General features: G+C 55.4%; 1 protein-coding gene across 2 annotated transcripts in view; it reads left to right on the top strand.

The window, feature by feature from the left end:
• LOC103817611 (ATP-sensitive inward rectifier potassium channel 12) overlaps window positions 1–13,029 on the top strand; it is a 51,419-nt gene extending 38,390 nt beyond the window's left edge. For both annotated transcript variants that reach the window (XM_018915839.3, XM_050980261.1), the window contains exon 2: window positions 11,012–13,029. In XM_018915839.3, the coding sequence (XP_018771384.1) occupies window positions 11,170–12,459 (1,290 nt within the window). In that variant the 5' untranslated portion in view covers window positions 11,012–11,169 and the 3' untranslated portion in view covers window positions 12,460–13,029. The remainder of the gene's footprint in view (window positions 1–11,011) is intronic.
• Window positions 13,030–15,477: the final 2,448 nt, after the last annotated feature.

Below are 15,477 nucleotides of genomic sequence, written 5' to 3'. Positions count from 1 at the left end.
GAAGCTAACGGGCTTATTTCCAGCAATGGTTTCCACAGCTCTGCAGGTGTCCCTGGAAGCGGAGTGGCCCTGCTCCCACCCAGGAGCATCCTGCTGGTGCTCCCACCAGCCAGCCTGTGCTGCCATGAGTTTGTCAGTGCTCAGCCAGCTGCCTGAGTCAAATCAGTGGCTGTTTTTGGGGTGTTTTAACACCCTGTGACAAAGACCCAGGCTGTGGTTTGGGTAGGGAAGGGGAGTGGGGGGGGTGGAATCCCTATGGATACATCCCTCACCGCCCTGGTCCCTCTGTCTCTGCCTCCAGAGCATCTCTGCAGCATCCCTGGGCGGTCGCCTGGAGACGGCCGCCGCGGGTTGCCACAGCGACGGAGCCTTTGCTCAGCATCCCTCCAGCTCCGCAGCCTTGGCCGAAGTTGGGCGAGAGGAAAATATCCCAGGGAAGGGACTCTGTCCTCCCCTGGTGTTGCAAGTGCAGGGCTGGGGAAACTGAGGCACAGCTGGTGGATTTGGAGGCAGCTGTGAGGCGAAGGAGAAGGGTTTGGAAGTTGCCTATGAGGTGTAATGGGGTAAAGAGTGGTGGAGGGCAGAGGGTGCCTGCGGTCTCTGGGGTGGGGGTCAGCACTTTGGGGGGCAGGTGCTGATGCAGCACCCCCACGCAAGTCCTCCCAGCAGCAGCCATAGATTGTCACCATGGCAATGCCAGCTTGCTCAGGTTGTCATCTGTCGTGACATCCAGCGCATGCTGGGGTGGGCTGCAGGGGTGTGCACACCATGGGGGGCTCAGCCACCCAGAAAACAGAAAATAACCTGGGGTCCCCTACACAGGATGGGGAGACTGGCCACAAAACCATCAGGGTCCCTCAGGGATGGGGTTCCACAGTGTGACACGGTGGCACAGGCTGGTGCCTGGCCCTGGGGACTCTTTGCAGTGAGTGAGAGGAGGGTGAGACCCTTTGGGGTGACCGTGCAGTGGTGGCCCCCACCAGCCCCACCACGGAGGGCTCCCCCCCCAAACCAAGCCTATAATTGAAGGCATGTCCATGGAGGGTGAGGAGAGGTTACGTAACTTCAGCGTTTGGAAAATTCTTTCTGCTCCCTTATCAGCTTTATAAATATCTTGACCTGGGGCCAGGCCAGCCAGGGGGGAAGGTGGTGACAAGGGCTGCTGCAGTCCCCATGCTTAGGCCTCTCCAGCCACCGTGCCTCAGTTTCCCCACCTCTATGGACAAAAGCATCTCTGCTTCTCCTGCTGCTGTGCTGAGGGGAGGGCTCCATGCTGCCTATGGGAGCAGAGAGTCTTTTTTCCCTCCAACGGAAAATAAGGGGGATTTTTCTTCCTCCCCTGAAATAGGCTTGAGGGTGGTTTTGGGTTGCAGACCTCCGTAAGTGGCAAGACCAAAGAACAAAAGTCCTGCCTGGTTACTTACTGCCTTGCCCTAATCTGGTATCACATCCCCCAGGTTTGAATTTGTTGCATCCTTCTTGCTGTCCTTTGATGTCATAAAAGTCCCTGGGTGGGGGTCATGCAGTGCCTTATCCACTGTGTTTTCCCAGCAGGATGCTGGGGGTGGGTGCCCGCCGTGTTCCCCCTGCTCCACACAGCCCTCCTGACCCCCTGCTATGGCACAGCTGAGCCAGGGGACAGTGGGATGCTGGTGCACGGCTGCTGACCACTGCAGGGGCTCCAGGCTTTGAGGGGGGGCTGGAGCAGGTCCCCTGCTCACGTGCACTCTCATTTATGCCACTTGCAGAGTTCTGTGCCCGCGGGGATGTCGGAGGGCGGCCAGGGCCGTGTCGATAGGAGCGCGCACGGCACACACAGCCAAGGGCAGCGTTGTGTAACTCTCCGTGAGGCTCTTCACCAGGGGCATGTCACCCTGTCCCAATGCCACCAGACTTGTCATCCTCCCCAGTGCCACCAGACTTGGGGTCCTTTTGCCCTGTGCCCTCCCATTGCCATCACGGCCACCCAGCCATGCCAGGATGCTGTGTGATGTCTGTTTTTACTACTCAAGGGATGCTGGTGGGCAGGACCAGGTCTCCAGGGGTTCTGCAGGTTGTTGTATGTGGCAGCAGCATGACACCACTGTTACCTCCCCAAATCTTCCTGTGACAGCATTTTGGGTTTGCCTGCTGGTGTCCTTCTCCTTGTCAGCCCATGTGTGCACACAGCAGTGCCCAGGCTCGCCAACGCTGGGCTTTGCACTCGCCTTGTTCATTGTAGGGTTGCACAAGGACACACGTGGGGGTTGTTATTTTAGGGCTGGCCAAAAAAAAATAGGGATCCCTTTATTGCTGTTGTGATCTGCAGTGTGTGCCTGAGTGAGCCACCCACCAATGACCTGCTCTGTGCAAAGGAGCAGAGGAGGAACATGGGCCAAACCTTGATGGTTTAAATATGACCTTTTAAATGCCTTCAATGCCCAGATCTCTGCCACAGGCTCTGTGTCTGCTGAACCCCTTAACAACAGAACCCGAGGCTGGGGCCCAGAAATAATGAATAATTTTAGGGATGTCTGTCTGGTTCCTTCATGGCCACCTCAATTTGAACAGGGCTCTCCAAGCAAGGTTGGTGGCCTGGGAGGAACAATGGGAGCCCTGGGTGGTGGCAGTGGGCGCCCTAGGATGTGGCAGTGGAGTGTCCCACAGCACGTCACCCCTAGGCTCTGGGCTACCAACATCAGCGGATGCTGACGTCGGGCAGAGATTTGACTTCTTGCTGCCAGGGCCAGGCTGAGAGGGCACCCATGGCTGGTCCCCGTGGGCAGGGAATGAGGGAGGATTAATTGAGTCTCTGATCTCTGACGGCGAGAGGGGACGAGAGCAGTGACCCCCCCCAGTGTTACGCAACGCCTGTGCTAAATCTTCATGCAGCAGATAAAGACGGTCCCCAAAATACCCTGCCCTGCCTTTGCTGCCCTTCAGCTGCTTGGGTTTGGGGTCATGCCTGAAGTTTGGGGTTGTCCAGCATCTCCCGTGACAGCAAAGAAGAGTTGAAAAGGCAGAAACATTGGGACAGAAACCTGTTACCCCAAGGGAAGACGATTTCTTCCCAACAGGCTTTGCTTGAGGAATGAGAGCTTTAAAGGGAGCCCTTACAGGATTTCGAAGACACTGAAACTCATGAACTGCTGTGGGCAGAGCCATGAGTTGGAGCGAAAGTAATAGCTGCAAAAACAGTGCAAGGGCCTTTTTTGTCTTGAAGATGCTGGACAGCATCACGAGTGTGCCAGGGGAGCTGGACATCCCCAGCAGAAAAGGAGGGTGATTTTTCATCCTCTCCTAAGAAGATGGGGTTTGCGTCACCGCCATCATTAAACAGCAAGAACAAAGAGGTCTCGCCTTGGGACACCGACTGCCTGATACCACTGTCTGATCCACCAGCTTGGAATGTGTCTCATCCTTCTGGCTGGTCCTTCACTTCCCAAAAATCTCTGAAATCCCCTCCAAGCTGCTTCTCTTCCAACATCCCTGGGACCGCTAAGGCATCGTGGGCTCCCCACCACTGTCACACGGCGATCCCCTTCCCTGCCCCTTGGAAATGCCACTGAAGGTGCACATCCCCCTCGCTGGCGGTGGCTCCCAGGGGCCGCGGCCGAGGTGCCATCTCCTGTACATGTAGGGAAGAAGCGAGGCTGTAATCTGAGCTCGGGTGCAATTAGGCAGGACATCGGCAAAGTCCCGGCCGCCCGCCCGCTCCCTCGGCCGCCGGCACCGGGCTCGGCATCTGCGGCTCTCGCTGCTACCGCGGGGTAAGTAGAGCCAGGAGGGCGGCTCTCCCCGAGCCTGGCATGTCCTTCCCCCCCGTTTCCTTCCTCCTGGGGTTAACAGTCACGTTTAGGGCTCTGCTGACACCTTAGCCCAGGCAGTGCCCAAGAGCGCTGGAAACACAGCACTTCAGAAACGACAGCTTTACCCTGGCACTGCCCTGGAGCCAGGAAAACTGCCTGGGATAGCGGGACACGGGCAGTGTTTCTCAGCGAGAGCTGAGCAGTTGATAATGTTTTGATGGAGCAGGAACAATAGTGGGTTTAAGGTCCGAAAGAGCATGGAGGGTGCTGATGAGCAGTTGATGGCTCAGCCTTGCTTACATCCCATCTCTCCAGGCTGGAAGGGATGTGTGTGTCCTGAGCTGGTTCTCATGGTCATCCCGCTCCTTTCTGTGCAGATTCCCAGCTGGAATGTCACTGCAGGGAGAGGCCATCGCTCTCCCCACTCCCTGGCTCTGGCTGGCAGCTCCATGGCTCCCAACCTGCCTGTGTTTGTGCCTTCAGGATAAACATTTCCTGGGCGCAGGCTCTGCCCACACTTGCGATTTCCCTGGAGTTGGGGGGTTGTGTCAGGTGAGAGCAAGTGAAACCTGCCTTGAAAGTGATGGAATTTGGGAAAGAGGCCTCCACTGGAACCGGGCAAGCAGGAGGTACAGGGTTAGTCTTGCTGAACGAGGATGAATGGATCCAGATCTGTCATCTCCTGCCTCTGGCCCTGAGGTGTGAGAGGGCTCTTGAAATAATCTGTGCCTGTGATATCCCAGGGATGTTTCCAACCACTGGTGTTACCTTCAGGATAGGAAGCCCTCAGCACTGTGGCCCTTAGCTCGTTTCCATCTGGTTGGTGACAAAATCCACTTGGAGACATTTGCCCTTCCTGCCTAGCTTTTCCTTTTCTTCCCACGGTGTTTTTCAGCAGCTGGATGCTCCCCCCTTGGCCAGGGCCAGGGCTGGGGCAGGGGTGTTGCCTCTCCCCTGAGCCTCTTGGCATGTGCTGATGGGAACCTGGCATTCCCAAAGGAAATCCGTGTCCCTGCAGAGGCCCCAGCTATGGCAGGCAGGAGCGTGGCTGACCGATCCCAGCCCTGCCATCATCTGCCTCAGCCCCATTCCTGGGATGTTTGGGGCTGGAGCTGGAGCCCAGCACAGATTTGGGAGCATGCAGGAGGGATCAGGGCCGTATGATGGAGACACCCCAAAGTCACCCACCCATCCAAGAACATCCTCTGGCCCACATGATCCAGGGATGGTTTTTTTGGGGAGGGAGGTGCCCACCTGGGCAGGACTTGCTTCGGGACTTGTACAATCCTGTGGCACCTTGGGCACGGCTAAGCTGGGTGGTGTTTCAGTTCTAAGCCCTGAATATCTCCCAGCCATGAGTCCCACCCAGGGGGGCTCCTCTTCACCCTCCAAAGACCCTGCTGACCCAGCCCCAGCCATCTCCATCACCAGAGTCCCAACCCACCAGCTCCTGAGGCTCCTGGGACACTTGTCACCATGGCAGGACACAAGGACAGGGGACAGGGCACTGCTCTTGCAGAACTTTAATTTGCAGGGTTCTGGGGCTGCTGGGAGCAGATCTCTGATGTCCTGTGGGTCACATCCTGCTGGGTGCAGGGTCTGGAGCATCAGCAGGCTGGGAAACCTCCCCTCCCCCTCTCTAAATCCCTTCCCAGGCACAGGACAGTAGGTTACGGGACTCGACCAGAGGTTGGATTTAAGGAGATTACAATTTCTCCCCCAGGATAATCTAGAAATTCAATTAAAACTCTCTGTCTCCTGCCCAGGCTGCAGCAGGGCCCTGGGGCACTCTGTGCCCTGCAGCCATGGCTGGGGAGTGCTGGGGTCCCCCCGGGCACACACCAGGTAAGGGCTGACCCCTCCCCAGGATCTGGATGAGCCCCCCCTGCCTGCCTGGGGAGCAGCTGGGGCTCTGCCCCTTCCCAGGCTGATTTCCTAGGATATTTACACCCACCCTCTGAGCCAGGGCAGCTGGTGGGGGGGTGGGGGTCTGCAGGGGGCTGTGGGGAGGGGTAAGGGGGTAGCCCAGAGTTTTGGGTGGGTGTCATGTGGACAGGGCAGTCTGGCTGGGTTTTGGGGCATCCTTTGGCAGCCCCTGGTGCAGGTGGTCGCTGCTAAGGCCTGGGACCCCCTTGTCCTCATCCTTCCCCCCAGCCATGTCCCCCTGTCCGGGTGTGTGGATGTGAGGGGATGGAAAAACAGCCTGAGTTTTCCAGGAGAACGAGATGGGATTTCAAGACCCGGGGAGGGGGTGGCAGGGCTGGCTCGGGGTTGGGGTGACTGTGGGTGCTGTGGTATTCCCAGATCCCTCTGGCACTGTCCTGCAGCCAGGCAGGGGGACAGCAGCAGGAGCAGTGGGAGGCAGCAGGGGTGTCTGTAGAGCCCTGGTGCCCTGTCAGTGCAGGGTGTGGGTGCTGGAGCAGGAATGGGTGCTGAGCTGGAACAGACACAGCTGGACTGGGGTATTCAGTCCCCACATCACACCACGGAGTTTGGGGCCAAATGAATGCTCAGTGCAGCCTCTGAAAGGCTTTTTCCCAGGATCTCTCTGATCCAGGGCACATCTAGCAGGAGTTTTAGGGTGCTTAAGCACAAGCTCATCACCCCACAGAGGCCACCTGGCCCCAGTGGTGACCAAAGCTGCACGTGGCCCTTTTTTCAGCTCCCATACCCGTGGCATCCACACGTGGCTCAGGGGGACAGGGATGAGCCAGCATCTCTCCAGGCACCAGTTCTGCCACCAATGGCCTTCCTTGTCCCTTGTGCCTCAGTTTCCCCTCTGTATGTGCCACCAAGGCTTGTAGACAAGGATTTCTCCACTGCTTGTTGGAAATAGGGAGTACATTGTTGTTCTGGGGAGGGGGTGTGTGCCCATGGCTGTTTTCCTCTTGTGTCCTTGCCAAAGTGGAGCAGTTTTTTCTCATTAGGGATGCACTGTGGTGGGAACCTCTTTCCTGTCCTCCCTGGCAGTGGAGGGGAAACAGGGAGCCATTAATTCTCATTTATTCTTTATACATCCTGACCTGGCTTGCCTTGTGCTGACCCTTAATTTTTTGGCAGTGCTCAAAGACAGGGCATTGTAGGAGGGAGTTATTCAGGCATTGCTGCTGCCCCAGCATGGCTGGGGGAGCCTCCAGCCCCTGAGCTGCCTCCCCTCGGTTTGTGGGTGCCCACTGAGGGGTGGCTTTGTCAGGACGGGGTGAGCAGGGGACATTTGGGCTCTCTCGGCCGCACACAGGGCTCCCTCCTCTCCGCTGACATTGCTGTCCTGCTGCCGGGCCATGAAGGGCATCTCCGCGGGAGATAGCGGCGTTATCTCCCGGAGCAGGGCAGCGTTATCTCCGGCTCGGGGCAGGCGGCAGCGCCGAGCGCGACCCGCTCACGCCATCCCCTCCCTGCCGCTCACCTCTCCTGCCCCTCGAACGGGGGACCTGCAAACTCTCCATCCCCAAACTCAGCTCCTCCGAGCCCCACCTGAGCAGGGCCCGGCTGTGTGAGCACTCCCATGGGAAAATCCAGGCTGGGAGGGTGCGAGAGGCGGGTGCCAGCCGAAACGCGTCCTCTCCAGAGGAAAGGTGTGATGATAAATCGCATTGACACATTCAGCCGGCTCTAACTAATGACTTCCCCGGCACCCAGCACATTTTCCCAGCGTGCTGCCTGTCCCGAATATTGTTGTAACATTTAACATCCCCTTTTAAGAAAAAAAGTGAAATAAATAAAATTAACCGTGCAGTTGGCAGATTGCTGGAGACACTGGGATTCTCGGCGGGGATCCGCTCCGCGCTGGGAGCCGGCTTGCTGCAGTTTCGTGGCAGGAGTTGCTGCCTCTCTTGTCAGCTCATTAGCTGGGGCACTCCTGCCTTCCGAGCCGCGGGGAGCCGGGGCCGCTCGTTCCCGAAACTCCGATTATGAGCCAGTTTTGTTTCCCATACGTTAACGCTGTCAGCTCTGCCCGGGACGCGTGGCACCGACCCCGGGGATGGTCCCGCTCCTGCCCCGCACCCAGCGGGAACTGGGCTGGGAACGGGATTGACGGGCAGGGGTCGTCAGGGAAGTTTTGATTTTGTTCCTGGGCGGGAAAATTGTGATTGGCAGGTTTGGGACTCCCGGGAAGGAGGCAGGAAGGGGGATGTAGCTCCAGGATCACCTGGGGAAGTTCTGGCTGTGGGGAGGTGCCAGGGCGGTGCTGGAGGATGAGCTCCGGAGCCAGGGAGATGCAGAGTGACCGCGGGGATGTTGTCCCCGGCTGGTCCCCTGTCAGAGCCCGTCCAGCCACGGCTTTCCGTGTATTTGTATGAGCCCTCTCCCAGCCTGAGCCTCCCGCAGCGGCAGCGTGGGGCTCCAGCCTTCAAATTTAAACCAAACCAGAAATTCAGCTTTCAGCGAAGTCGAGAAAGTGTATTTCCAAACAAAACTGTGCTAAATAAAGGACGAGCCGCAGGCGGCCGCCTGCTCCGGCACATCCACTTTGCTGCCTTTATTTAGCTGCTTTATTTGTCTCCCCAGGCTGCCGCTGCCGGCCTGGGATGGGGAGGGGGGTCTGTCCCCCCAGGAGCACCGGGAAGGACTCGGTCCGGGAATGTGGGGTCCCAGATGGGAAAGGGGCTGTCCCTGTACCCAAACCAGAGTCGGCTCCTGGGGTCTGTCCTGGCATCACCCCGTGGCAGAGGGGTCCCTGAAACTCTGTGTGACATGGAAAGGGAAAAGAAGGAAAAAGGGAAAAGAAGGAAAAGGAAGGGGAAGGAAGGAAGGAAGGAAGGAAGCGGATGAAGGAAGGGAGAGGCCGAAGGAAGGAAGGCAGGCAGGAAGGAAAGGGACCTCCTCTTCAATTGCCGTAGGCGGCCTTCACTTCAGGAACGGCCTTGACTTCAGGCCAGCCGTCCTCCGTCGTCCTTCCTCCTGCCTTCCTTCCCTCTCCTTACCTGCCTTCCCTTCCTTCCTGTCCTTCCGTTCCGTCCTTCCTTCCTTCCTTCCGCCTTCCGTCCGCTTCCCTTGGAGGACCTTCCGTCCGCCTGCCGTCCTTCCTTCCTTCCCTTGCCGTCTGCCTTCATCCTTGGCCGTTGTTTGAGTCTCCTTGGTCTCGACTTCGTCTTTTTTCTCGGGGCGCCAGCGGATGCCGGGATTTTTCTGGAGCGTCCTGAAGGTCCCCTGACAACTCCCACTGCAGGTGAGGGCAGCTCTGCTGCCTCTGCAGTCATCCGGGCACAGCTCCCCTTCCAGCACAGTTAATCCAGACCCCAGCTAATCCTCTCACAGGTCACTGGGGGCTCATTGCATTTTGTTCACTTCTCAATTGCAGCTAGAATTAATTTAAAAAACCCAACTCTAAATTCCTCTTGTGGCAATACCTTCAGTGTATTGCCCTGAGGTGAGCCAGAGGGATGATAGAGGAGCAGCCTTTTCTGGCCCAAAATGCTCAGATTTAATTTTTAAAAAAGAGGAGAAACGTTAATGGATGGACAGGAGGAAGACTCGGGGTGGGAGACTAGGCTGGTGTTGGGCAGCTGGCCTGACAGATCAGCTCTTCAAGGCTGCTTTGGTCCTGTGTCAATTCCAGGGATTGTAAATATTTACTATTAATATTAACTGTTTGTGCCTATTTTACTCTCTCCAGTGGCTCCAAGGAGGGAGAGGCTCTCATTCAGTGTGTGAGCAATCCCTTGGTCTGCTGAGATGCCAACAAACCACTGTGGCTCTCCAAAAATCAACTTCGGGGATAAAAATGGTTGTGCTTGTATTGCAGCAGGACAAAATGTGTTGTTTGGTATGAGGTGGTGGCACACATGGGTCTGTGTCCTGCAGCTGGGAGGTTTGGGCAAGCTTTAGTGCTCCTGCTTGTGGTGCAGTGCTTCTGGAGGGTTTCTTGGTTCTCAGGCTGGCTTTGGGGAGCATTTCAGTAAAAGGCAGTGCAGGGTATCATTGTGAGCTGGGCTGATGCAGCCCCAGGCAGGCTGTGCCTGGCAATGCTCCCTGGCTCTGGCTGGCCCTGGACTCTGTGTAATGGAAAGGGTGTGCTTGTCCCAGCGTGTCCCCGGGCTCTGGAGCTGATTGCAGGAATCGAGCGCATCGATCGGGCTGGTGGATCCGGCACAGCCTGTCCAGCTCCAGGCACAGCTGGGCTCTCACGGGGGGCTCTGCACCCCCTCCCCCACCACCCTGGTGCCCTGTGCAGGTCTCACCCCTAGCAAGGTGGTTCCATCCTCAGTGGCACTAAATAATAGGGTGACCTGTGCCAGGGGCTGGTGTGCGGGGAGTTCCTGTGGTGCCATCTCTTTGAGGTGCTTGGGATGAAGAAGCCACATGGCCTCTTCACAGTCCTGTCCACTCCCTGATGCAGTCCCACGACGGGCTGGGGGGTCCAGCAGCCTGGCAGAGGGGGTTCCCCCACCATGTTCTCACCTCCACCAGGGAGCCCACTGGGCTTGGGCCACCTTTCCCATGTCCATGTCACCTCTCTCCCAAGCAAAGCTGAGTGTAGGTCCTTGACCCTGCAGCTGAGCCTTCCAGAAGGGACCAAAACAGCTCCCCATTCCCCAGTGGCAGCTGTTCCTTCATGAGACTTGGCCAGCTAAACCCATCTGTGACCGTGGATGGCTCCATGTCCCAATGGATACGTTGGGAAAGTTGCTCCTCAGGACATCTGCCCTGACCAAGTACCTTCCCGGGGCCTTCTCCAACCAGATGCACGTTGGCTGTGTCCTCTCCCATCACCGGGCAGGGGGGCAGAGGTTAAATTCACATCTCCCTGTGCTTTCCCTCGAGCCCAGAAGAGCTGGTGCTCTGAGGTCGGCGCTGGGCTGGGCACAGATCCATCTGGCACAGGCAATGTGAACTGATGGAGCTGCTTCCAGGAGTACCTTTATTGGTATCTGTGTCCCACAGAGAACAGCTCAGCCTCTCTGCTTTCCTCTCTGGTGGCAGAGCTCGTGGGAAAAGTGAAGTGGAGAAACTCTCCAGGTTTTTCCTCTGCTGGAGTTGTTGAGTGTCCCACAAATGCAGAAAGATTTGTTCACTCACTTTGTATCATGAAAGAAGAAACTCTAACATCCTCTCCTTTCCTCGGTGTGTTTTTTGAGAGCAGCCCAGCCAAGGAAAGGAGGATTAGAGCAGTGTAGAAGGTTGTCACTCAACATGCAGCCCAACAGAACCACTGGCCAAGCAGCCCCTCGGGTCCCCATGCCGTGAGTGGTAATAGCCCTGTCTTTGTTTTCTCATTGCAGAGCCTCTCACGGGATCCACGTGGTGACGTGGCAGCCAAGACGTGGAAGTTTGGGACTTCTCTTCCACCGCAGCAGAATTTGGGGGGTGGGCAGGGGTGGGTCAGGGGGACACTGGGAGTCGCAAGACCCTTCACCTTCACTGTGGGCTTGGCTCAGGGATGACAACGGGCAGAGTCAACCCTTACAGCATCGTGTCCTCCGAGGAAGACGGGCTGAGGTTGACCACCATGCCAGGTATCAACGGCTTTGGCAATGGGAAAATCCACACCAGGAGGAAATGCAGGAACAGGTTTGTAAAGAAGAACGGTCAGTGCAACGTGGAGTTCACCAACATGGATGACAAGCCACAGAGGTACATTGCAGACATGTTCACCACGTGCGTTGACATTCGCTGGAGGTATATGCTCTTGCTCTTTTCCCTGGCATTTCTGGTGTCCTGGTTATTGTTTGGGCTGATTTTCTGGCTAATTGCACTCATTCACGGAGACCTAGAAAACCCGGGTGGAGATGATACTTTCAAGCCTTGCGTTCTGCAGGTCAATGGCTTTGTGGCTGCTTTTCTGTTCTCCATCGAGACCCAAACGACTATTGGGTACGGCTTCCGCTGCGTGACCGAGGAGTGTCCGCTGGCCGTCTTCATGGTGGTGGTTCAGTCCATCGTGGGCTGCATAATCGACTCTTTCATGATTGGTGCAATAATGGCAAAAATGGCCAGGCCCAAAAAAAGGGCCCAGACATTACTTTTCAGCCATAACGCAGTAGTGGCGATGAGAGATGGAAAACTCTGCCTGATGTGGAGAGTTGGGAACCTACGGAAAAGCCACATAGTAGAAGCCCACGTACGAGCTCAGCTCATTAAGCCCAGGATCACAGAGGAAGGGGAGTACATCCCGCTCGACCAAATAGACATTGACGTGGGGTTTGATAAAGGCTTGGACCGTATTTTCTTGGTGTCTCCCATCACCATTCTCCACGAGATCAACGAAGACAGCCCCTTGTTCGGGATCAGCCGCCAGGACTTGGAGACAGATGACTTTGAGATCGTCGTCATCCTGGAGGGCATGGTAGAGGCCACAGCCATGACGACGCAAGCTCGGAGCTCCTACCTGGCCAGTGAGATACTGTGGGGCCACCGCTTCGAGCCCGTCTTGTTCGAGGAGAAAAACCAGTACAAAGTAGACTATTCCCACTTCCACAAAACCTACGAGGTCCCGTCCACGCCCCGTTGCAGCGCCAAGGACTTGGTGGAGAACAAATTCCTGCTGCCCAGCACCAACTCCTTCTGCTACGAGAACGAGCTGGCCTTCATGAGCCGCGACGAGGAAGAGGAAGACGATGACAGTCGGGGTCTGGAGGACCTCAGCCCGGACAACAGGCACGAGTTCGACAGGCTTCAAGCCACAATAGCGTTGGATCAGCGGTCGTACAGGAGGGAGTCAGAAATATGACTCTTGGTCCTTCCGTTGACTTTTCCAAGGGTATTTTTTTTCCTCCTCTAATCTCTTCCCCTACAACCCGCTCAAATTATGCAGAACAATGCAAGTGCCATAGGAATGCTTGAGAAATTAGTATCGTTCATAGTTTTCAGTTTCATCGCAATAACCACTGAGCGGTCTGCAGAGGGGACGGTGGCAGGCCACGGCGCGTCCCCCGCGCCCAGCGCCCGCGGCAGGGCCCACGGCTCTGGGGGATGGATGGATGGACGGATGGATGGATGGATGGATGGACAGAAGGAAGGATGAGGAGAGGAGGGTCCGTGGGGCATGGGCAGGTGCTCGCCCCGCACGGCCCTGTGGGGCTTTGCTCTCCCCGCGGGGAAAACGCCAGCGTTTTCCAGGAGCTGAGCACTGCGAGATCCAAAAAGAGGAAATATCAGGAAACAAATCTTGCTCTCTCTCTTTCTCTCTTTCTTTTCTTTTCTTTTCCTTTTATTTTTTAACTGAGCAGCAACAACAAAACAATTGCTCCTTCGGCAGGTGGTCTGGTTCAGTTGCACAAGAACAACACTTGAAATAACATGCAACATTAATGTACTTCTTTTTAATTTGGGAAAAAAACGGGGGAGGGAGGTGAGAGGGTTTTTAATATTTTCACCGCACCGTTTGGGAGACTGTTTACCAAAATAATAATAATAATAATTATTATTATTATAATTATAACAATAATAATAACATGAAATCTGAAAGAAGTCATTCAGTGTTTTTTAAAAATGAACAAGGGAACGAAGAAGCCACCGGGGTCCTTTGAGGGGGTGACTTGTTGGGTAAATGCAAGAGTAAAAGTTAAGATTGCATCCAATTTTGGGGTGTTTTTTTACCACTGGCATGGCTTCATATGCAGACGTAAGTGACTGTAGGTCCGTGGCAGTGAAAGAAAGTAGTGGAATTATTGACAAGGGAGGTAATAAGGATAAGCAGGGCTGTGAGAGAAAAAAACATTGTAAACACGGTAATTAGCCAGTTTCTGGAAATGTTGGATTTTGGGGTGGAAATGGGGTCTGGAACATCAGCTGCTGAAGTGTTGGGTCTCCCCCAACATCTCTGATGAGGAATTCATAAGGTTCACTGAAACAGGGACATGACTGTGAAAAGCACAAAAATGAGAGTGGAGAGCTCTCAAAATTGGGTATTTCCCCACTTTTCTGACCAATTTGGTATTTTTCTTCCTTGAAGAATATTTTCAAGCATGGAAATCAATGGGAAAGTCATCTTGTTGGGCTGCACTTCTGGTCCTGGAGCTGTGTCCGTGACAGGCTGGGCTTTGTGAATTCCCAACCCACCAGAGAGTTCTGCTTCAGAGGCAGATGTTCTCCCCAAAACTAGAGATGCCAGTCGAGAAAATCACCCCACCTTGTGCTTCAGCCCATCCCTGTGTCCCAGCCTCAAGGTGGATTGTGCCTTAGAGATGCGAACTCATCCCGTGTCCCAGCCCTTCTCCACAGCCCCCATCCTGCATCCCCCCTGTCGCTCTGCAGCACCCACATCCCGTCATCCACCGCCTTTCAGGCTGGCCTTGGTGCCAACCTGCTTTAGCTTTGGCTCTGGCACAAGGCAGAGCATCCCATGCATGGGAAGCCTCTGTCCTGCCCTGCTCCCCACAGAGAGAGGGAGTCAGGCAGGTGCAGGTTTGTGGGTCCCTTCATCTGGCTGTGCTGCTCGTTGGTGCTCTGGGAGCCAAAATCTGGCTCCCTGCTCCCTGTGGCCATGGGAAAGGCTTTGGACCCATGGGCATCCCTCATCTGACCCTCGGGGAGAGACTCAACAGGGGGGTCCTCCACAGCATTTTGGCTGTGGTGGGCTCCCGGTGCTTTCCCCCCCCCAGCCCACACCAGGGAAGCTGTGTCTTGGGGTCAGGACTTGCTGTGGCGTGTCCAAACGTGGGTGGATTTGTCCTGTGTCCCCATCCCCATCTTTTCCTTGCCAAGGGCTCTGGGGAACAGCTGCCCTGAGTATCCCCCTGCCCTGTGCCACCGAGCACCGTGCTGGGGAAGGGGACATCATCCCTGCAGAGCTTCCTCCCACCAGTGTCTGTCACCATCACCCCACACTGCCCACCCAGGGGCTGCTCTGTTTTTGGTTTCCCCTAAAAACCACTGGGAGAAAAGCTTCTCCAGGGGCAGCACTGGGAGGCAGCTCCTTCAGCACTGAGTGCCCCAAATGTATTGTCCCCAAAAGTGGGGACACGTAGGGACCTGCCATTGAGCTCCAGCCATGACATTCATGTTTCTAAGGCAGTGAAGGTGGATGCCATCCCATCTCCAATCCCTTTGCTCCTGGGGGGATGCTTTTACCCCCTGCTTTTTGCACCACAGCATCTGGGGGGTGGGAATGATGGAAGGGGGGGGCAGAGAGATTTTGTGTGAGCACTACCTATTTATTTTTTTAAAACAAATGCTTTTAAGTGGTTTTAGGTTCTTTTGAATAAATAATAATTATTAAAAAAAAATAAAAGGTGCACATCTTGCTGCTGTAGAGTTCTCAGAGGGTTAACTTCTTTATAAATATATATATATATATCACAGTAAATATTTGTATAAAAACGAAAGAGAAATAGAGATGTCTAAGTAAATTATTGCTTTTAAAGAAACTTCTATGATTGTACAGTGTTACCTGGGAGAATAGAATAATATATACAGATGTATTTTTAAACTGCTGTGTAGGAGGATGTGAACTGGGACAGGGAGCGCCTGTGGCTGGCACAGGGAGGGGATTTTGGACCTTCCCTGGCCCCTGTTCACACCCCCTGCCCCAAGCCCTGCTAGAGAGGGTCTAGCTCTGGTGAGATGTCCTGTATCTACTGTATAGTCATTGTCCTGACCATGGACCACGCTGGCACATAGGGTATAAATATTATTTTTGCCTACCTGTGAGAGCTCAGAGCTACTGATCCTTTTCCCTCCCACCAGGGAGCATTGGGAAGGCTGCCCAGCCATAGCTTAAATCCCATCAATTGTCAAAGAAAGGGGT

The sequence above is a fragment of the Serinus canaria genome, chromosome 14, assembly GCF_022539315.1.
Source record: "Serinus canaria isolate serCan28SL12 chromosome 14, serCan2020, whole genome shotgun sequence".
NCBI lineage: Eukaryota > Metazoa > Chordata > Aves > Passeriformes > Fringillidae > Serinus > Serinus canaria.
Note: the sequence above shows the minus strand (reverse complement) of the source record. Positions and strands in the feature narration are given on the sequence as shown.